The sequence below is a fragment of the Balaenoptera acutorostrata genome, chromosome 3 (genome assembly GCF_949987535.1).
Source record: "Balaenoptera acutorostrata chromosome 3, mBalAcu1.1, whole genome shotgun sequence".
Classification (NCBI taxonomy): domain Eukaryota; kingdom Metazoa; phylum Chordata; class Mammalia; order Artiodactyla; family Balaenopteridae; genus Balaenoptera; species Balaenoptera acutorostrata.
The window spans coordinates 105,352,681-105,374,672 of record NC_080066.1 but is presented as its reverse complement, the minus strand read 5'-3'; the positions used below and the strand labels follow the sequence as shown (position 1 = coordinate 105,374,672).

At 38.7% G+C, this 21,992-nt stretch overlaps 2 gene segments (V, D, J or C); both read right to left on the bottom strand.

The window, feature by feature from the left end:
- Window positions 1–8,627: 8,627 nt before the first annotated feature.
- Window positions 8,628–9,002, bottom strand: LOC130707564 (T cell receptor alpha variable 35-like). The segment is given in 1 exon segment: window positions 8,628–9,002. A coding segment is annotated over 1 exon segment (375 nt).
- Window positions 9,003–20,863: 11,861 nt separating this feature from the next.
- LOC130707563 (T cell receptor alpha variable 8-4-like) lies at window positions 20,864–21,371 on the bottom strand. The segment is given in 2 exon segments: window positions 20,864–21,210; window positions 21,326–21,371. Coding segments are annotated over 2 exon segments (393 nt in total).
- Window positions 21,372–21,992: the final 621 nt, after the last annotated feature.

The following is a 21,992-nucleotide window of genomic DNA, read 5'->3' as shown; positions in this document are numbered from 1 at the left end:
GAAAAAAAGGAGAGGGGGGGTCATAGTCTGGAATATTAGAGTAGCTTCCTTGAGTCAGAAAGGGGAGAGGGGCACGTTTGGTCTGACTGGTGGGTGGGAGGACCTGCTGGTCATGGAGACCTGTGTTTTAAGTGGCATCAGTGCCATTTGTGGAAGGAGCCCATTAGGTACAATGTGATTACTGTAATAAGACTAACTGATACTAAGTACCATTTACTGAATACCTACTATATGCAGGAAGGCTGAGAATGGGTCTCAGGGGGCTTTCCTTTTGGTGTAGTCACCTGGGAGTCTTGCCCCAAATCCCTTTATGGCATCTCAGGAATTGGCTCCTTATCTCCCTGAACTAGGCAGTATCAGGATATATAAATGCCCTCCTTGTGCAGCTCCGAACTAGTTCAAGGAAAAGTGCTCAAATTCTCCAGTGGAGGTTTTGGTCATGAAAGATGCCCTTCCATCAAAGTGCCAGATGCATGTATTTTGAGATATAGAATCAGGGCTTTGGGAGCTTATAAGAATGTGTACTTTCATTTTTTTTTTTTTGAGTATATCTCCTGAGGACTTTCTGGTGATATTGTGAAGATATGGGATATTCTGTATCCAGGTGTGTCGGACGAGGACAAAAAGAGGCAGGTGGTGAGGAGAGCCTTAAAAACCCTGTTGAATAAGGAACGTAATTTTTAAGGCAGAAGCTTAAAGAAAACAGCATAATTGATTTAGTGGGAATTAGACTAAGAACATTGAGGAACAGGGTGATGGCATTGTTCTGTTTCTTTAACTTAATATTATCCTATAAGCACTTTTGATATCACTTTATAATCTTTATACTTTAGAGTATTTTTTTTTAACATACTCTAACAAGTAGGCTCCATCCTATGGCTGAATATTTAAGTTGTTTTAAAATTTTGAATAAAGCACCTCAAGTTTCATGTTTATTGTTGTTTTTCCTTCTAGTAAATTTTCTCCTTAGGGAAAATTCAGTGTAATTCATGAGACTCATGACTATTTACAGAGCCATCTGCTAGGGATGAAAAGGACCTACTTTATCCTGATGAACTGTAGCCACGAATGACAGGGAGTTTGGCCAGGTAAAAGCCATGTTGCAGTTTGTCATAGATGGGCATTGAGTTCAGCCTATATGTGGGAAGTCTCATAAGATGCCCTCCTTACCATGCATGAAAGGAGTATCTAAAATTATGAAATATTTTAAACAGATTGAAAAGTGGATCAAATAATGTAATAGACTTCCTTTACCCTCTACATGAATTTTATTAATATTAAAGATTTGTCATAATTTATAAGCATTTATATACAACTGTGTATTTAATGCATTGGAGACTAAGTGTCTAACAGACATTGTGTATGGGAAAACTTGAGGGCATGTGGACTGCAAATTGCTGAGAGTAAAAGGATTTCTACAGTGAATAATGAGTCAATACTGCAATTTTTATTTTTGAATTTTGGGCCTCGTACACATCTTGAGGATTAAGGGTGGGGGAGGGTGATAAGATAAAAATCTAGGTTACATACAACTTTTGAGGAACACACTTCCTGCATTACGGATGGCCACCTGCAGAGTGATTAGTCATCGGCCTCCTAGATCTTTTCTTCCTAGGGCTTCAAATGAAAAAATAAATACATTCTCCTTTCGCCTTCACTTTTTGATATTTGCCTTAGAAACACTGGGGAGACTTGCACAGTATTTCCCACTTCGATTTTGTAGCCTTAAATAAATGAAAGCTGAGTTCTCTTCCCATCTCCTTTTCCTGGATTCTGGCTCTTGGTGTAGATAGAAAAGGAGGAAAGAAAAATGGGCAGAGGTGTGTGCAGGCTGAAGAATGGCGGGAACATTCTATTACATTTTTACCCTATTTCTTCCCTTGAACGATTATCTGCTGTTTTCCGACAGTTTCCTCATTTCCTGGGCAGTGCAATCTGAACTGTGCTCAACTGCAATGCATTTTTTAACAAACTCATGAGCCCAAGTTGCCTTCACTGCCTGCACTTTTCTACAGAGACAGGGTATTAAATCATTCCACTTACAGGTTGGTCTTTAAAATCAATTATCAGGAGAAATAGGTCATTTTGTAACTTTAACACCTTCCCAATTTAAGAGATAACATTAATTTACAGTGCTTTGAAGAGCTAGCAGTAAAAAAAATCTTGTTTTAATGTCGTGTCATTTGGTCATGTACAGTTCTTGTTGTAATCCAGCTAACACTGTGGGTGTCAGATAATAACCATACAATGCAGTTTCAGTTTACTGGAATTTTTGATATTTTAAAATGAAGCATATTGTATTTTTTCTATTTCTGAAGTAATGTTCAGTATTGAGCTACTTGCAGGTAGTTTAAAAAATAAAGAATATTATAAAGCAGAAAAATAACAAACAGTGGTAAGCCCAGTACCCAAAGACAACTAATACTGCTGCAAACATTTTGGTGTTATTTTATTCACCTGTTATTGTGAACATGTTATTTTATTCATATGTCAAACACAGTTATGTACTTTTCTGGTACATAACTGTGGTCATATTGTGCATAAATTTTTCCCCTATAATATTTAACATGGGGCATGTAATGGAGAAAGTGTAGCCTTTGGAGTTGGATAGACTTGATTTCAAATTCTGTTAGTTATTTTTATGGGGGGATACCTTAGTCTTTCTGAACTTGCATTTCCTGATCTGTTAACTGCGAATAGGAACAATGATCCATCAGAGTTATTTTGAAAATTTAATGAAGTAACATTCGCAAATTACGTAGTATTTACTCTCAATAAACAGTTGTTTCCGTTGCAAACTCTTTGTAAATACAATATATATTATTACAGAATATTTCATTGAAAGAATATACCATAACTTAACTAGGCTAAGCTTATGTTAGTTTTGCATAACTTAGGTTGGCTAACACCTTTCTTTTAGGAGACTGCTTAAGATACTAAGATTTCAAATTATTGTGTAACATCTTGAGAAAATACTACTGTATCACTTTCATGAAGCACCTAGTATAAGCAACAACCCCCAAATCAAGGGAGTAAGTAAGAATACTGCAAACGGGGAAGAAAAACTTTTGTTTGAATCAAGCAATGATGCTTTCTGGTTCCCACTTTTTGTTCTTTGCTGTAAGTCCAGCAAAAAATGTTGCAGGCAGAACTGTACCTGTAAATATGTCTATTGTAGGTGGGAATATAAAACCAAAAATAAACTGAACTTTTCATCCATCCATACTGTCAGGCAAAGTCCATAATGGGTGGTGTACATACTAGTTGCTGGTGCAATCCTGGTAAAAGAGCTTCCTTTCTACCACAGGGTATAATGGTGTGGTAATGGAGCTGGTATTGTATGAGTGACCCTCTAAAAATATAAGCTATGCTGACTCCATACCAAAGCACTAACGCAGTGATATCGTTCTGTCTGAGGTGGGACTCAGTAAGCTGCATGAATCATTGTCAACATGGGCACTAGGATCTTGACCAACAGTTGCTTTTCCTTACAGCTTATTTTTGAGGGCATGCTTGATTTAGCAAGTAACCCATCTAACAGTTGCAGGAGGCTCAGCTGTAGCATTTGGGAACCGGCTGCAGGTGACCAGAGAGCACCGTGCCTCCACTGCACAGAGGTAGGTAGCTGAGTCTCCGGGCTTGGTCGCTGTGATGTGCAGGGTGCTGAGAAGTTCCTTCCTGTCTAATGTGCCTCTTAATCTTCCTGACCTCTTCTCAATACCAGCTGAAATTAGTATAAACAGAAATGTGAAAGCTTTCTCTTCCTGCTTATACCAATGCAGGCTTTGAAAGTTAGTCACTTTGTAACTGCAGTTGAGAGTTGCTCTGGTTCCCTCATGGACAACCAGAGATGGGGGGCTCTGTATCACCTTGTCGTCACTGCTCGCCCCTGTTTAGAAAAGAGCAACAAATAAATCAGCCAGAGAAAGAGTGGTGTCAGGTCAAATCTTCTTAGAGATCATAAATATTCTCCACTAAAACCATAGATGCTCCCAGATAAGTGAGAATGAATTTCATTTTTCCCCCTTTTGTTATCTGAGGATTAACCCTCAGGTTTTCCTGGTTGTCCCTCAGTTTTTATAGTAAAGCTACTCACAGCTCAGTTGAAGCCAGAAGATCACTAGTGAAGCTAGTGGCCACGTCTCCATCCTTCACTTCTTGGATTTGTTTTCACTGCCCCGAGCTTTTCCTTTTTTGAACCAACACCCTTTCCCCAGCACATGTGTGCACGTGCGTGCACACACACACACACACACACACCCCATGAAAGGGAAATAGCAATTTGACTATTCAGCCAACCAGAAAAATAAGTATCATTTGGCTCTAATTCAAATTAAAATGCCTCCCATCAATCACTCAGGGGAGTCATTTAAAATAGAACACTACCATCTTGTGAGCTGGTGCAGAATAGGTGTAAACTTGAATCCACATATTTTACCAGTGATGATAGATTCTTCCAAAATTGTGTCACCATTTGAAGGACAGACTACCCAAAGCTACCCATAGCTCTAATAGTGGTTCTATGGCTCAGTGAAGGTGGAGGGGAACAGAACACCAGGAATTTAGAAAATGCTGTTAGTTCCAGTAGGAACACACGCAGTGGGGTTAGGGCTGAAGCACTCTGTGGAGAGTTGGAACAGAAGAAATGGTGGGGAGAGCGGCAAAAGTTCTTTCCAAAAACTCCTTTAGAGACTCACTATCCTGGAAATAGGAGAGCCACCAGAAAATAAACAACTCATTTATACTCCCAGGGTCTTCAAATATGGAAATTATTAAATATAAAATATCTATGTATGCAACATTAAAAAGATAATACAAGAAATAAACAATGAGCAAAGAACCAAGACTATAGAAACTGGCCAGGTAGATTTGATAAAGAGCCAAATATAACTTTCATAAATGAAATAATATAATTCTTGGATGTAATAATTCAGTAGATGGGCCAAACAGTAGATTAAATAGAGTTAAAGAGATAATTAGTGAATTGAAAGATAGATGTGAATTATCGTGAATTCAGTATAGCATAGAATCTCCAAGGGAGAGACCTGAGAATCTACATTTTTAAACCAGCAACCCAGGTTATTTGTATAAACAGCCACATTTTAGAAATATTGCCAAGTCAAAGAGAAGATTTTTTTAAAGCAGTTAGAAAGAAAAAAAGAGGTTATTGACAAAGAAATGGCAATAACACTGAGAACAGACTTATCAAAATCAGCAATGGAAGCCATGATATACTAGAAAATGTCTTCAAAATGCTAACAGAAAATAGCTATTAACCTAGAATTACAAGTAAACTATCTTCAGGAACGAGGTTGGAATTAAGACTGCAGAAGTTTATCCCCGACAGACCTTCAATTCTAAAGGATGTACTGTAGGAAGGAGCAAAAACAATCTCAGAAGGAAGGTCTGAGATGCCAGAAGGGATCAGGATCAAAGGAACTGCTTTAAAATAATTCATCTGGGAGAGGGTGAGAGAGGAGGAAAGAGTATGAATGAAGAAAGATTGGTCATGCTGTGATTATCGATAATTGTTGAATTCCAGTGATGTGTACCTATTTATGATATTGTTCTTTCTTCTTTTGTGCATATTTGAAAATGTCCAGAATAAAACATTAATTTAAAAATATTATCTACTGAGATACTCTTGTCATTTTTTCTTTTAATCTACTAATGTTGGAATTATATGAATAGACTTTTCCTAATGTTAAGCCTTCCACACATTTCTAAAATAAACTAATTACTCATATTATTTTATGTTATATATTCATTACAGTTTAGATTTGCCAATATTTTTAATTTGTATTTTTTCAGTTATTTTCATGAATGAAATTTCCCTTTATTAAACTGTCAACTGTTTTTTTAAAAATCAAAGTTGTAATAACATCACAAAATGACTTAGGAAGATTTTTCTTTTTTTTCTTTCCAAAATAATTTTTAAATGATGCTAATTAGCTTTTAAAATATATTTTCATAAAACTGGACCTGGGATTGGTATGTGTGTGTGTGTGTGTGTATGTGTCTGTGTGTAAACATTTAGCTACTGATTCAATTTCTTTTTTTCTGATAGGTATATTCAGATTTTTTTCTTGAGACACTGTTGGTAAGTTTTCTTCCCCCAAGGAAATCAACTATTTTATCTAAGTTTTCAAATTATTGGCATGAATTATTTCTACTGTTGTGCTCTTATAAATCTACTGTATATTTAATGATATTCTCTTTTCTTTCCCATTCCTAATGTTGTCTATTTGTACCATCTTCTTTCTCTTTCACCAATTTGGTCAGAGGTTTATCAACATTATTAGTCATTTCAAATAATTTTTTGTTTTTTCTCTATTTCTCATTAAATTTTGTATTATTTTCTTTGGGATTTATTTGTTGCCCTTTTTATACATTAAGTTGGTTGCTCAGTTCATTGACATTCAAACTTTCCTCTTTTCTAATACATACATTTAAGGCTAGAAATACCCTTTAGGTATTGTTTTAGCTGCATCCCACAAGTTTGATAGGTGGTGTTTTCATTGTCATTAAATTAAACGTTTGGGTTCTATCATAATATTTTCTTAAACCTATGAATTATTTAATTATTTAATTATTTAATAGTGTGTTTTAAAGTATCCAAATATATGGGGAGTTTTGATTATGTTTTGGTGGGTTTTTTCTACTTCTGTTAGATTCTGTCAAGAGATCAGCTTTTTTATGAGTTTGGTCCTTTCGTTTTATTTTCTTTTCAGCCAAGTACAGGATTAAATTTTCTAAATATCTCATGAGTATTTGAAAAGAATTTCTAATTTCTAATTGTTCTAATTGTTGGGTGTAGGATTTGACATAATCCTAATATAATCCTAATATTGAATTATATAATATAATTCAATATAATGTGATGATGTGGATAAGCCACACTTTGTATATCTATTCATTAGTGGATGGACACTTGGATTGTTTCAACCTTTTTGGCTATTAGGAATCATGCTGCTATGAACATTTGTACGTAGGTTTGTTTGTTTGTTTGTTTTTAAATTTTTATTTATTTATTTATTTATTTATGGCTGTGTTGGGTCTTCGTTTCTGTGCGAGGGTTTTCTCTAGTTGCGGCAAGTGGGGGCCACTCTTCATCGCGGTGCCCGGGCCTCTCAATATCGTGGCCTCTCTTGTTGCGGAGCACAGGCTCCAGACACGCAGGCTCAGTAATTGTGGCTCATGGGCCTAGTTGCTCCGCGGCATGTGGGATCTTCCCAGACCAGGGCTCGAACCCGTGTGCCCTGCAATGGCAGGCAGATTCTCAACCACTGCACCACCAAGGAAGCCCTGTATGTAGGTTTTTGCAAACATGTTTCCAATCCGTAGGTAGACGCCTAGGAGTGTAATTACTGCGTCAAATAGTAACTATGTTTAACCAGTTGAAGAACTGCCAAACTCTTTTCCAAAGTGGCTATATCATGTAACATTGCTACCAGTGGTGTATGAGGGTTCTGATTTCCCAACATTTGTAATTTTCCATTAAAATAAATTATGGCCATTCTAGTCAGTGTGATGTAGTATCTCACTGTGATTTTGATTTGCATTTCCCTAATGAATAATGATGTTGAGCATCTTTTTTGTGCTCACTGGCCATTTATAGATCTTCTTTGGAGCAATGACTATTCAAATCCTTTGCCCATTTTTAAATTGGTATTTGTCTTTTCATTACTGAGTTGTCAGTTATTTTTTATATATTCTCAATACTATATCCTCATCAGATACATGATTTGCGAATACAGTCTTCCATCTTGTGGGTTGTCTTTTCACTTTCATTTGTGGAAAACTTTGTGACCTTTCATGCACAAAAGTTTTAAATTTTGATGAAGACCAATTTGTCTATTTTTTCTTTGGTTGCTTTGCTTTTGGTGTCATATCTAAGGAACTGTTGAGTAGTCCAAATTTCACCTATATTTTCTTCTAAGAGTTTCTAGTTTTAGCTCTTACATTTAAGTCTTTGATCCATTTGAGTTAATTTTTGCTTATGTGTGTATTCTTTTGCACATGGTTATCTAGTTGTCCCTGCACCATTTTCTCACCGAATGGCCTTGGCACCCTTGTTGAAAATTAATTGGCCATAGATGTATGGATTTATTCCTGAGCTCTCAATTCTATTTCATTTATAGCTATCCTTTTTGTTTGTCTGTTTGTTTTAGATTGTTACTTATTTGTTTAAACACAAATACATTGAATACATTTGACCTGTAACATTATGTAAGCTTAAGGTGTAGAGTATCTTAATTTGATACATTTATATAGTATTGTAATATGATTGCCCGTGAAGCAATATTTACCACATTACATAATTATAGTACACTCTTGTTTTATATATTCATTATACTGTGCATTAGATCTCTGTGGCTTATTTACAACTTGTTACTCTGATATCTATCCATTTTTAAGAGAGATATGTTAAATCTTTCATTGTGATTGTGTACCAATCATTTCTCTTTATATCCTGACAAAATAAGTAAGTAAATCTATTATATACATTAGAAAGGAGGTGTGTTCATTGAGCAAAGAGCACAATCTTTGGGAGTTAAAGCCTTGAACACATGAGAGTTTGCAGTAATGGAAGGGCAGGGGACAGAGGCTGTGTGCACAATCACACTTCATGGCAAGAGGAACAGGAGGGGAGGTTGCACAGTGGCTGCCATCCCCCTTGCAAGTTTGAGTGCAGGCTGCAGGTGCTTGGGGAGCACTGTGTTGCCAGCACAGAAGTAGGTGCCTGCATCTTTAGGCTCAGAGGCTGAAATGTTCAGGAAGCTGTCCTTTCTTGTTCCACTGAACTGAGCGGTCAGTTTCCCATTTCTGGTCAATTCACCACCCTTATATAAGGTTATCAGTAGGATGGGGCCTCCCCCAGCATCCTGCTTGTACCATAGTAAGAGGTTTAATGTGCTTGAAGAATTGCAGTTCATGGAGACATCCTCTCCCTCCTGGATGGACATAAACCGAGGACTCTGATTCAGCTGTTGGCCACTCATGCCTGCTTAGAAAGACAAAGGAAGGTATTCAAAATCCTTTTTAGATCACCTTTCTCAGAGCTGTGATGGACACTCTACTCCCTAACTCCCCTGCCCTGCTTTTCCCTTTTCTCCCTCCCTCCTTCACGTTTCTCCTTCTGTTTCCCTCTTTTCATAGACCCAGTTAGGCCTCACCTCCTTCCCTCACAGAATTTCTACCCCTTTAGAATTCCCTGATCAAGGCTCAGAAACCCTCAATACTCACATGTCAGCTGCAACCACAGGATTATTAATAAACCTTTAAGGAACATCCCCATCACGTCTTTCAGCAAAGAGTTACTTCCTAAAAGGGTTTTTGCTTCAAGAAGCTCCTTTGGGCTTAGAGTAACACTGTAAATACCATCGTGACGTTAAAATATCTGTCCTGTGTATCAGCCAATCTGACCTCTAGCTGGAGGTTTCTTTGAATTTTGAGCTTAATTTGAAAGTTAATATGAATGGAAGCACTGCCCCCTTTTGGCTAGTCACTAGATTGCTGTCCTTTCATTGGAGAGTTTTTAAAAAGAATTCTTCTATTTCTCCCATTCATCTGATGAACACTTATTGAGTACCCACTATCTGCCAGGGAGATATAGAGGCATGAACAAGACAGACAGGAACGCTGCCCCTGGAAACCTTATAATATCTCTTTGGAAAATCAGTGAAAGCTAGACTTAGGATTAAATGTGGTGAACTAAAGACATATTTTTCTCTGTTCCTTTCTGAGGACCCGCTGGAATGAGAGTAAATTTTTTTCAGAAAGTTATAAACTCCAAAGGACTTATAGGACAGGTGAGGGATGACAGCAGGTGAGATGTTTTGGGAAATGAGAGTGAATAGACAAGTGGTAACTGGTTTAGCCAACCGAAGGAAGTTGGACCCTAAGGGTCCACAGAGGGAAATGATTTTTAAAAATCCAGGTGCCCTGAAAGCCTAAAGTCTATTTTTTTTAAATTATTTATTTATTTATTTATTTTATGGCTGGGTTGGGTCTTCGTTTCTGTGCAAGGGCTTTCTCTAGTTGCGGCAAGTGGGGGCCACTCTTCATCGCGGTGCGCGGGCCTCTCATTATCGCGGCCTCTCTTGTTGTGGAGCACAGGCTCTAGAGCACAGGCTCAGTAGTTGTGGCTCACGGGCCTAGTTGCTCCGCGGCATGTGGGATCTTCCCAGACCAGGGCTCGAACCCGTGTCCCCTGCATTGGCAGGCAGATTCTCAACCACTGCGCCACCAGGGAAGCCCAAGTCTATTTTTATGAAGATATTGAATAAAGGGTCATAAGAGTCTGGGATGCTAGGCTCAGTTGAGAGTTAAGTGAGGCAAATACTTAAAAACAGAAGAACCAGTGCTGTCTTCTTTTGCTCAAATCACAGATTTATATCCCACTAAGTATGAAGGAGCATCTGGGATCAATAGACATTTGAGAAAAATCAACTTAACATGAAAGGCAAAGGCAAAAAAAAAAAAAAAAAGAGAGAGAGAGAGAGAGACAAGGACCCTTGGAGAGATAATGCAGGAAGAAGAAGGTTACTGTTGCTTATTAACACAGTGGTGTGAACATTCCAACTTTTCTTAAAGAAGAAAATAAAACTCTGAATAATAACAAAACCGTATCTTCACAAGATGGAATTTTAGAGGGGAAGTTTTGCCTTAAAAAATTGATCCCGAATCTTGGAATTTCAACCACCTAGGATCTGGGCTGAGTACCTGAGGAAGTCCTGATTTAGGTAAATGAACTTCCACCATGTACTGACCAGAGTACCTGTTTTAATGGCCCACTGTGCTCCTCAGACTTAAGAGAGCAAGGAAATCTATTTCTGATTTTCCAAGTGTCCTTTTCTCCTTCTAGTATCAATGCCAATTTTCGCTCTAGGTTTGCCTGAGATTCACTTCTGGTTGTGTATTTACCTTGTTTCTTCTCTATTCCTACTGTATAGTAGGCTTCTTAATATGAATCACTGCCCCCTACCAAGTAAAAATATTGATAACCTTACATTTCTTTTTTTGATGACTGAATTTTTTAATTGGAGAAATGCATTTTAAAAGAAAAAGAATAAACAAAAAAAAGAAACATCTTCATTTAGATCAAAACAAATTTGCATTAATCTGGTACTATCTTAATGGAATGTGGCAGGCTCAGAGGTGATTGGACGAGAGGTGTATCACTAGGGCTATTGCCCCCCTTGTGATCATCTCGGTTGCTTCAGTAAGAGCAGTGAGGAGTTGTTGTTCCAGTCCTCCCTGAGACCTGCTGCCTCAGCCTTGATTGCATCCCCATTTCCTTGAGAATTCTGTTAATATATTTCTATCCCCAAAGGGAGACTAAGTCAGCTAGCAATGTATGAGGGTGACGTCAACCACTGGGATAAACATGGTATGCAATTCTGGGTCATCAATTTAAAGCTTTTTATTTTTTTTTTGGTATATTGAAACAAATAAGGATATATTATAGAACATATCATATATTATATATCCTACAATATATTATAGATATAATATAATACATCTATAATATATATTATATATAGATATATATCGATATAGATATATCTATATATAAAATATATTATACAATATATGATATATGATATATTCTATACATTATAGAATAGAATGTAACACATGAATTTTATGAACATGAAACTTCAAGGAAATTTTATATATGTATATATAGGGGACTATATCTCTCAGGCCTCCAAGAATACATCCTCACTAGCTTAGACTTTTAGCAGTAATTTGTAGGGAAATTTTAAAAAACACTCAGGTTACTAAGATATATGTCATATATGTCTAAAGTTTGCAAACCACAACAACCCCAGAAATACCATTGCTGTGTATTCTAATTTATTCGTTCAGATGATCTTCTAATTGGAATTGCTAATCAAGGCATAGCAAATGGTTGTAGTGATCTTGTACAGGAAGAAAATCCTGCAATAAAAGACTGAATTATTTCTATTTCAAGTTGTAAAAGAAGAAAGATACCAATCAGGAACCCCAGTAAAACAAAATGAAGTAACTATAGGGGGTACCCCTATAAGGTTCAGGAAACTGACAGTTCCAGGGCTGCACACGTTGTCCCAGGGGAGAGGTTTTGGGATCCAAAAGGGTCTAGCTCATTTACCTGGTAGGATCGGGCGCAGAATGACCCAGTTTCCACCATTTTCTGATATGCAGTTTGGGGAAGTGAGTGCAAAGTGTGACCTGCCTTCAGGCTCCAGGTCGGTGGGCAATGACCATGAGAAAATTTGTTCACTGGCATCTAATCAAAGGAAGTGGGCGGAGGTGAGACGAGTGGCCTCTATATGTCTCTGGAGTGACTGTAGCCTCTGATGTGCTTCCTTAGAATTCTAGTTCTCAAAAGCATTCCTTGATGGGAATTTTTCTGCCTCATCAGCAAAATGAAGATAATAATATCTCCATTCGATGCCTTTTACTGTATTAAATCTAAATGAATATGGTTCTTTAAATGTGTATTGTACATAGTTATTGCAGTGATTGTTATGTAAATGATATCTGTCTTAGATAACAGATGCTGCAAATTATTATGTGTAGTGTCAAGCAATAGAATCTTTATCCTTTTTCCTTTTTGAAGTATATTATCGTTATGAACAAATTTGAAAAGATACGTATTTTAAAAAAATAACTACACTATGGTGGTGGCACTCTTGCTCACAGGAACTGCCCTACACATAGGCAGATGGGCTACACTATGCCTTGGAAGTGTGGGAAATTGTTTTACTGTGAAACATCCTTCCTATCCAACTGTCACAGCAACTGAAAATGTACCATTTGATCTTTTCAATCTCCTCTAACATTCCTTTTCAAATACAATCTGGGAAGAGCTAATCCAGCATGTTGCATTGAAATGTACGTTAGGGTATAAACCACTCCATTTTAGAGATTGATTTGGGAAACGGATATGGAATCCGTAAAGTGAAAGAAAATTATGGAAAGCAATTCAGTGACTAGAAACTTCAGGCTTTGGGTGGGCAAAAGGGGTATTAAAGGGTCATAAGGTACGTGAGGGGTTGGGTGAAAAGCAGGAGCAGAGATGGGAGGGAGGCGATAAAGGCACATGGATGGTGAAAGAGTAAAGACAAAATATTTACGTGTCCCAATTCCATTCCATCTGGCCCTAAGTTTAGATCTTTCATCAACAACAATAAGACAAGTGAAAAAAAGTCTGCAAGTTGAGCTCTGCCACAAGACTGAATATGACTTGTTTCTTTGTGAAGCTACATGAGAGGTGAAGGGCCAGCTGGGTGTGGCTGCAGCCCGTGGGCAGTGAGAACAAGTGAGGCCACGTTGTTGGAGAAGGAAGGCCAGTATGAGACAAGATTAGGTATCGATCTACGTCTTTTCACCTTCTCTCTCTCTCTCTCTCTTCTGTCTATCCATCTGTTAGTCTATCTCTATATTTATAACATAAACTTAGAAAAAAGTATTGCCCCCGACTCTTCCCAGTATGACAATCTTGCTGTTCCAATACTCATGGTATAGTCTTAATATGCCACAAACAACCCAATAAATGACTGAGAATTTCTTCCTATTAACAAGGTGTGTGAATAACAGATGGGAGAGAGTTTCCCTGGGACAATAAAGGCACAAGATGTGTGCATGGTTATGCAATCATTGACATTCATGCCATTCTCACCCCTGTTTGAGGTTCTACCTACTAAAAAAGTAACAATCACCAGAACAAACAGTACAATTAAATTTTGGAATGAAGATATAGTTTCCTTTGCTCTCGCTCCTTTCCCTCTTTTTTGGCAATGAGACAATAGCACCTTCCTCAGGCTCCTAATCTTGGCAAGTGTCCCAGACACCCCTCAGGAGCCCTGTGTCAGGGAGCATCTGTGGTCCAGATGTATGTATGGGGACATCCTGTAGAGGTCTGGAGATCACTATGTGTCTTCTCTACAGAAGTAGATGCCTGAGTGGCTAGGCTGGGAGGCTGTGATATGCAGGGAACTTTGCTGCTTTTTCTCATCCGACTTGGCAGTTATATTTCATTGACTCTTTTCTTCCCCAAATTTCCATAACACCATCAAGAAGATCAGACCTTCACTATGCTTTTGTCTGTACCAGTATAAGGCATGTGAAGTCTTTGATGAATTGTAGTTTATGGTGAAACCTTCTCCCTCTTGGATGATCAGGGACCGTGATCTGTGCTCCAGTTCTTGGCTACTGAGCCCTGTTCAAAAAAGACAAAGTAAAGAAAATACAGGAGACCCACATAAGATTTTCATGCCCATACTGGAAATGGTTTTTCTTTCTCCCGCCCCACTCCCCCCAAGCAGCAACATTATCATGTCAACATAGAAGACTATTTCTTCTACTTGTATGTGGCTCTCACAATGGCCTTCCCAGGACAGAAGATAACTTAGTTCATGCCCTCAGGAAGCTGTGATCATCTCCTGACTCTCCTAGATTTAACCACATACTCATAGGCTGTCTGCAACTCCAATATCCTTACGAGTACTTACAGAAGAGCCTCCATCCCTTGATTCCTTAGAAAACACAGCCGAATCAGGTTTTCTTGAATGGGTTTCCCCAGCAGTGGTTATTTTAGCTCAGTGGTCTCTCATTGGTGCAGGAGCCTGCACCAATCAGAGACCAGACATGGTTTCTTGTTTGTCCAGCACTGCGCAAACCTAACTCAAATACTTTTTAGACACTGCCATTCTTTGGCTAGACTGAGAAATGTTGAATAATTAATGACTTTTTCTACAATTAATTTATATATGAGTTACATCTATTTATTGCAACAGAGTATGCTATTTCTTATGAGATATAGAAAATGTCCTGTAACCCTTGCATGCTTGAAACAATTTCCTCTATGTAATTACGAGAAAGTGAAAAATTCCGCTCCCTGGAGTACTAATTGTTTTTCAACATTTAGCTCTGTCTGCTTTTGATTTCACTCTTTAAAAAAACTGCTATATTGAGGCATACTTGACACCTAATAAACTGCATATACTTAAAATGTACAACTTGATCATTTTTTACATGGGTGTACAAATGTGAAATCATTATTACAATGAAGGTAAAGAGCATATGTATGACCCAAAATTTCCCTTGTGGCCTTCTTCTTTTTTTTTTTAACATCTTTATTGGAGTATAATTGCTTTACATTGTTGTGTTAGTTTCTGCTATATAACAAGTGAATCAGCTATACATATACTTATATCCCCATATCTCTTCCCTCTTGCGTCTCCCTCCCACTCTCCCTATCCCACCCCTCTAGGTAGTCACAAAGCACCGAGCTGATCTCCCTGTGCTATGCAACTGCTTCCCACTAGCTATCTATTTTACATTTGGTAGTGTATATATGGCAATGCCACTCTTTCACTTCATCCCAGCTGACCCTTCCCCCTCCCCATGTCAAGTCCATTCTCTACGTCTGTGCCTTTATTCCTGTCCTGCCCCTAGGATTTTTGCATCTATGTTCATCAGTGATATTGGCCTGTAGTTTTCTTTTTTTGTGACCTCTTTGTCTGGTTTTGGTATCAGGGTGAGGGTGGCCTCATAGAATGAGTTTGGGAGAGTTCCTCCCTCTGCGATATTTTGCAAGAGTTAAGTGTTAGCTCTTCTGTAAATGTTTGATAGAATTCTCCTGTGAAGCCATCTGGTCCTGGGCTTTTGTTTGTTGGAAGATTTTTAATCACAGTTTCATTTCAGTGCTTGCAATCGATCTATTTATATTTTCTATTTCTTCCTGGTTCAGTCTCGGAAACCTGTGCTTTTCTAAGAATTTGTCCATTTCTTCTAGGTTGTCCATTTTATTGGCATATAGTTGCTTGTAGTAATCCCTCATGATCCTTTGTACTTCTGCAGTGTCAGTTGTTACTTCTCCTTTTTCATTTCTAATTCTATTGATGTGAGTCTTCTCCCTTTTTTTCTTGATGAGTCTGGCTAATGGTTTATCAATTTTGTTTATCTTCTCAAAGAACCAGCTTTTAGTTTTATTGATCTTTGCTATCATTTCCTTCATTTCTCTTTCTTTTATTTCTGATCTCATCTTTATGATTTCTTTCCTTCTGCTAACTTTGGGGTTTTTTTGTTCTTCTTTCTCTAATTGCTTTAGGTGTAAGGTTAGGTTGTTTATTTGAGATGTTTCTTGTTTCTTGAGGTAGGATTGTATGGCTATAACCTTCCCTCTTAGAACTGCTTTTGTTGCATCCCATAGTTTTGGGTCATCTTGTTTTCATTGTCATTTGTTTCTAGGTATTTTCTGATTTCCTCTTTGATTTCTTCAGTGATCTCTTGGCTATTTACTAGCATATTGTTCAGTCTCCATGTGTTTGTATTTTTTGCAGTTTTTTTCCTGTAATTCATATCTAGTTTCATAGTGTTGTGGTCAGAAAACATACTTGATATGATTTCAATTTTCTTAAATTTACCAAGGCTGGATTTGTGACCCAGGATGTGATCTATCCTGGCGAATGTTCCATGAGCACTTGAGAAGAAAGTGTATTCTGTTGTTTTTGGATGGAATGCCCTATAAATATCAATTAAATCCATCTTGTTTAATGTGTCATTTAAAGCTTGTGTTTCTTTATTTATTTCCATTTTGGATGATCTGTCCACTGGTGAAAGGGGTGTTAAAGTCCCCTACTATGATTGTGTTACTGTCAATATCCCCTTTTATGGCTATTAGCATTTGCCTTATGTATTGAGGTGCTCCTACATTGGGTGTATAAATATTTACAATTGTTATATCTTCTTGGATTGATCCCTTGATCATTATGTAGTGTTGTTCTTTGTCTCTTGTAGTCGTCTTTATTTTAAAGTCTATTTTGTCTGATATGAGAATTGTTACTCCAGCTTTCTTTTGATTTCCGTTTGCATGGAATATCTTTTTCCATCCCCTCACTTTCAGTCTGTATGTGTCCCTAGCTCTGAAGTGGGTCTCTTGTAGACAGCATATATACGGGTCTTGTTTTTGTATCCATTCAACCAGTCTATGTCTTTTGGTTGGAGTATTTAATCCATTTACATTTAAGGTAATTATCAATATGTAGTTCCCATTTCCATTTTCTTAATTGTTTTGGGTTTGTTATTGTAGGTCTTTTCCTTCTCTTGTGTTTCCTGCCTAGAGAAGTTCTTTTAGCATGTTGTAAAGCTGGTTTGGTGGTGCTGAATTCTTTTAGCTTTTGCTTGTCTGTAAAGGTTTTAATTTGTCCATCAAATCTGAATGAGACCCTTGCTGGGTAGAGTAATCTTGGTTGTAGGTTTTTCCCTTTCATCACTTAAAATATGTCCTGGCACTCCCTTCTGGCTTGCAGAGTTTCTGCTGAAAGATCAGCTGTTAACCTTATGGGGATTCTGTTGTATATTATTTGTTGTTTTTCCCTTGCTGCCTTTAATATTTTTTCTTTGTATTTAACTTTTGATAGTTTGATTAATATGTGTCTTGGTGTGTTTCTCCTTTGATTTATCCTGTATGGGACTCTCTGCACTTCCTGGACTTGATTGACAATTTCCTTTCCCATATTAGGGAAGTTTTCAACTATAATCTCTTCCAATATTTTCTCAGTCCCTTTCCTTTTCTCTTCTTCTGGGACCCCTATAATTCGAATGTTGGTGCATTTAATGTTGTGCCAGAGGTCTCTGAGACTGTCATCGATTCTTTTCATTCTTTTTTCTTTATTCTGCTCTGCGGTAGTTATTTCCACTATTCTATCTTCCAGGTCACTTACCCGTTCTTCCGTCTCAGTTATTCTCTATTGATTCCTTCTAGAGAATTTTTAATTTCATTTATTGTGTGGTTCATCATTGTTTGTTTGCTCTTTAGTTCTTCTAGGTCCTTGTTAAACGTTTCTTGTATTTTCTCCATTCTATTTCCAAGATTTTGGATCATCCTTACTATCATTACTCTGAATCCTTTTTCAGGTAGACTGCCTATTTTCTCTTCATATTTTTTGCTCTGGTGGGTTTTTCCCTTACTCCTTCCTCTGCTGCATATTTCTCTGTCTTCTCATATTGTTTAACTTACTGTGTTTGGGGTTTCCTTTTTGCAGGCTGCAGGTTCATAATTCCCCTTGTTTTGGTGTCTGCCCCCATTGGATAAGGTTGGTTCAGTGTCTTGTGTAGGCTTCCTCGTGGAGGGGACTGGTGTCTGTGTTCTGGTGGGTGGGGTTGGATCTTGTCTTTCTGGTGGGCAGGTCTGAGTCCAGTGGTGTGTTTTGTGGTGTCTGTGAACTTAATATTATTTTAGGCAGCCTCTCTGCTGATGGGTAGGGCTGTGTTCCTGTCTTACTAGTTGTTTGGCATTGGACATCCAGCACTGGAGCTTGCTGGCCATTGGGTGGAGCTGGGTCTTAACGTTGAGGCAGAGATCTCTGGGAGAGCTCTCACTGATTGATATTACATGTGGCTGGGAGGTTTCTAGTGGTCCAATATCCTGAACTCAGCTCTCCCACCTCAGATGCTCAGGCCTGACAGCAGGCCGGAGCACCTAGACAACAGGGGTTTATTTTTGGCCTATCCATTCTGCTCCATTGATCAATGTGTCTGTTTTTATGCCAATATCACAGTGTTTTGACTACTATAGCTTTGTAATATAGTTTGAAATAAGTAAATGTGATGCCCTCAGTTTTGTTCTTCTTTCTCTAGATTGCTTTGGCTATTGGTGGTCTATTGTGGTACTATACAAATTTCAGGATATTTTTGTTCTATTTCTGTGAAAAGTGCCATAGAATTTTGACAGGGATTTCATTCAATCTGTAGATTGCTTTGGGTAGTATAGATATTTTAACAACTTAATTTTTTATGTCCATGAGAACAAAGTATCTTCCCATTTATTTTTGTCTTCTTTAATTTCCTTAATCAATGTCTTGTAGATTTCAATGTACAGGTCTTTCACTTCCTTGTTTAAATTTATTCCTAAATATTTTCTATTCAATGCAATTACATTCCTGTGTATCTATCAGAAGAAAACAAAAACATTAATTCAAAAAAGTTCCACAGCACCATTATTTCCAAAAACCAAGATATGGAAGCAATCACAGTATTCATATGCATGGATACAGAGGATATACATAATATATACCATAAAAAAAGAATAAAATCTTGCCATTTGGGACAACAGGATAGACCTGGGGGGTATTATACTTGGCAAAATAAGTCAGACAGAGAAAGACAAATACTGTATGCTTTCACTTATACATGAAATCTAAAAAGCAAAACAAATGAACAAATAAAACAGAAACAAGACTCAGAGATAGAGAGAACAAACTACTGGTTACTAGAGAGGAAAGTGGTGGGTATAGGGGTGAAATAGGTGAAGGGGATTAAGAGGTACAAATTTCAACTTATAAAATAAATAAATTAAAAGTATGTAATGTACAGCACAGGAAGGGAATAAACGCTGCCCAGACATCAACTTTAGCCAGTGAAACTGATTTCAGACTTCTGCATCCAGAACTGCAAGAGAATAAATTTGTTTTAAATGACCAAGTTCATATATGAACATTGAGCAAGTTTTTTTTTGTTTTTTGTTTTTTTGGTTTGCTGCACGAGTAGGATGAGATGAGAGTATTTGCAATTGCCTGTTGGGACACATCATGGTGAGGCAGGCTTGAACATTCTTGAGACACCCAACTAAGTCAGATAACATCTTTATTGGAGCTATTTTTCTCTTCTCGTTTCTTTCACCTTTTACCATTTTGGAGTTCAGCATATTGTGGTTAAATATTTATTTTAATTCTGTCCTCTTATGAACTACTCTCCTAGCCTCGTTAGAGGTTCTAGTGTAGAAGGAAATATAGAATGAGAAGGGAAGATAAAGGCAAAATCCCAAATCTGTAGGGCCAAAAAGTGTCTGCGGTTAAAACGGTACCAGTGTAGGTAAGGAATAATAAACAGTGCAAATGAGGCATGGTGGCCTCAGGGTGTGATCATGGCTGAAGGAGGGGCTGAGCCCCGCTGAGGGTCTGTGTGCAGGCTGCAGGTGCCTGGGAGCACCGTGCAGCACAGCACAGAAGTAAATGGCTGAGTCTGTGGTCTGGGAAGAGGAAATGTACAATGAGCTGCAGCGTCCGTTAGGGACTGTCGTGGCATTTAATCTTCCATTCTGCTTTGCCCCTGAAGGAATGTAAAACAGGTGGATGAAGTGGCCCCAGGATTCTGGCGATACCACTGAACACGGTCAGCAAAGGTGGAAAAATTACACTGCAGCGTGGAGCTGGCTCCCTTCTGGAGACTCAGGGCTTGGGGACTCTGCTTCACATCCACCCCTCACACACCTGATGAGAAACAGAGAAACTGTTGTAAGCGAGTGTTACTATAACTCCGACAAATCCCTGAAAGCGCCGCATTGATAATAAGGATAGAAAGTGTGCAGGACTTGTCAGCCCCTCCTCCCTCCCTCAACAGCGCAGCGGCTGCTCAATCCTTCAGGTTCCCCTGTGGGGCAGTCCCAACACATAGCACACCTGGGCAAAAAAAAGCCCCAGCGCAGCGCCCGCTAGCCTCTTCATGACGCTTTGCCTGGCTCCTGGGAAATTTTCACCTTAAGATACATAGCTAACCCCCTGGGTGGTGAGTGTCATGACTTGTTCTGGATCTTTCTACCCCTGCAGCCAATCAGCTCACCGAACAAGCCCTGCTCAGGTGACACTGACAGGAAACCACCCACCAGCCTCAAGACCACTGAGAACACTGAAATTAAGAAAACAATAGTCTTTCCTTTGCAAAAGAAAAAAGAAAAAGAAAAGAAATCTAAGACACCCGTGGGAACCAGACACTTTCAGGATTCTGTATTCTCTGTACTGTTTGCCTTCACAGAACATGCCAACTTCCTGAAAATAACATATGCTGAGACCCTGAGTCTTTTAAGCTACTATGTGTCAGGAGGTTTGTGTTCATCTCCCACTGTAGTCTTAGTCACTGTGTCACTCAGAGCACAGAAGTACTTGGCCGAGTCTTTCCAATGGGCTGATGTTTTCCTCAGGTGGAAGGAGGTCTCACTCTTCCTAAATTCAGCCTCAAAACCTTTGATACCTGAGACAAGGCTGTTTCTAGATGTGTACTCCAGGAGAAGCTGGAGTCCTTGATTGGGGTACTGCACGTACCAGAAGAGAGTCGGTTGAACAGAAGATGAGTATTTGCACCTCAGCTCCAGACGGGCTCCTTCAGAGACAGTGATGCGGCCGTCAGGCTGGGTCACTGACTGGGCTCCCGTTCCTCCTGCAACATCAATGCTGAATCAATGAACTCAGCCAGAACAAAAAGTCTCTATTCAAAGTCAGTCCAAAGCAATGTTCCATGTGCTGACAAGAGAGTAAAATGGAACAGTACTCACTCAGGAACAGGAGGACCTCAAGCATCAAGGTGAACACCAAGGTCATGGCGGAGCAGTGAAGAGGCAGTGAGCTTCTTTCTGGGAGATTCTCCACAAACAAAAGTCTGATGACTGGTGGACTTGAACCCAGGTTGCTGTGAGGTTGAGGAGGAATGACACAGGATTTAGATTTCTTCTTCTGATGGAGGTTGTAAGATGTGTTGGGAGAGAGGCTGTCTTAACAAAACTGCCTGCCTCTGGCGTCTGAGATGCTTTACATGTCATTGTGCAAAAAGTGGTGTCAGAATATCTCTTTAAACTGTAGGGAAGGAAGGTTTTTGTGAGATTATTCTGATCTTATACAGAAAAACCATTTCCAGTTTACACAGCAGCCCCCTCTACTGGTCAGATGGAGAAACAAAGAGCAGTTCAAAATTTTTGTGAACCTTCCTCACCTCCATCCTGCCAGGAACACAAAAGTCTCCGAAAGGCGTGGCAAGCACTGCAGAAAGTGGCTGCTCTGAATGTGGTCTGCAGGTGAGTAGCAACTGCATCACCGGGGAGCTACTCTGAATGCAGAAGCTCAGGCCCTACCCAGACTTCCTGAGTCAGAATCTGCATTTTAATAAGATTCCTGCTCACATTAGAATTTGAGAAACACTTGTCTAGATGAAGGAGGTTAAAAATA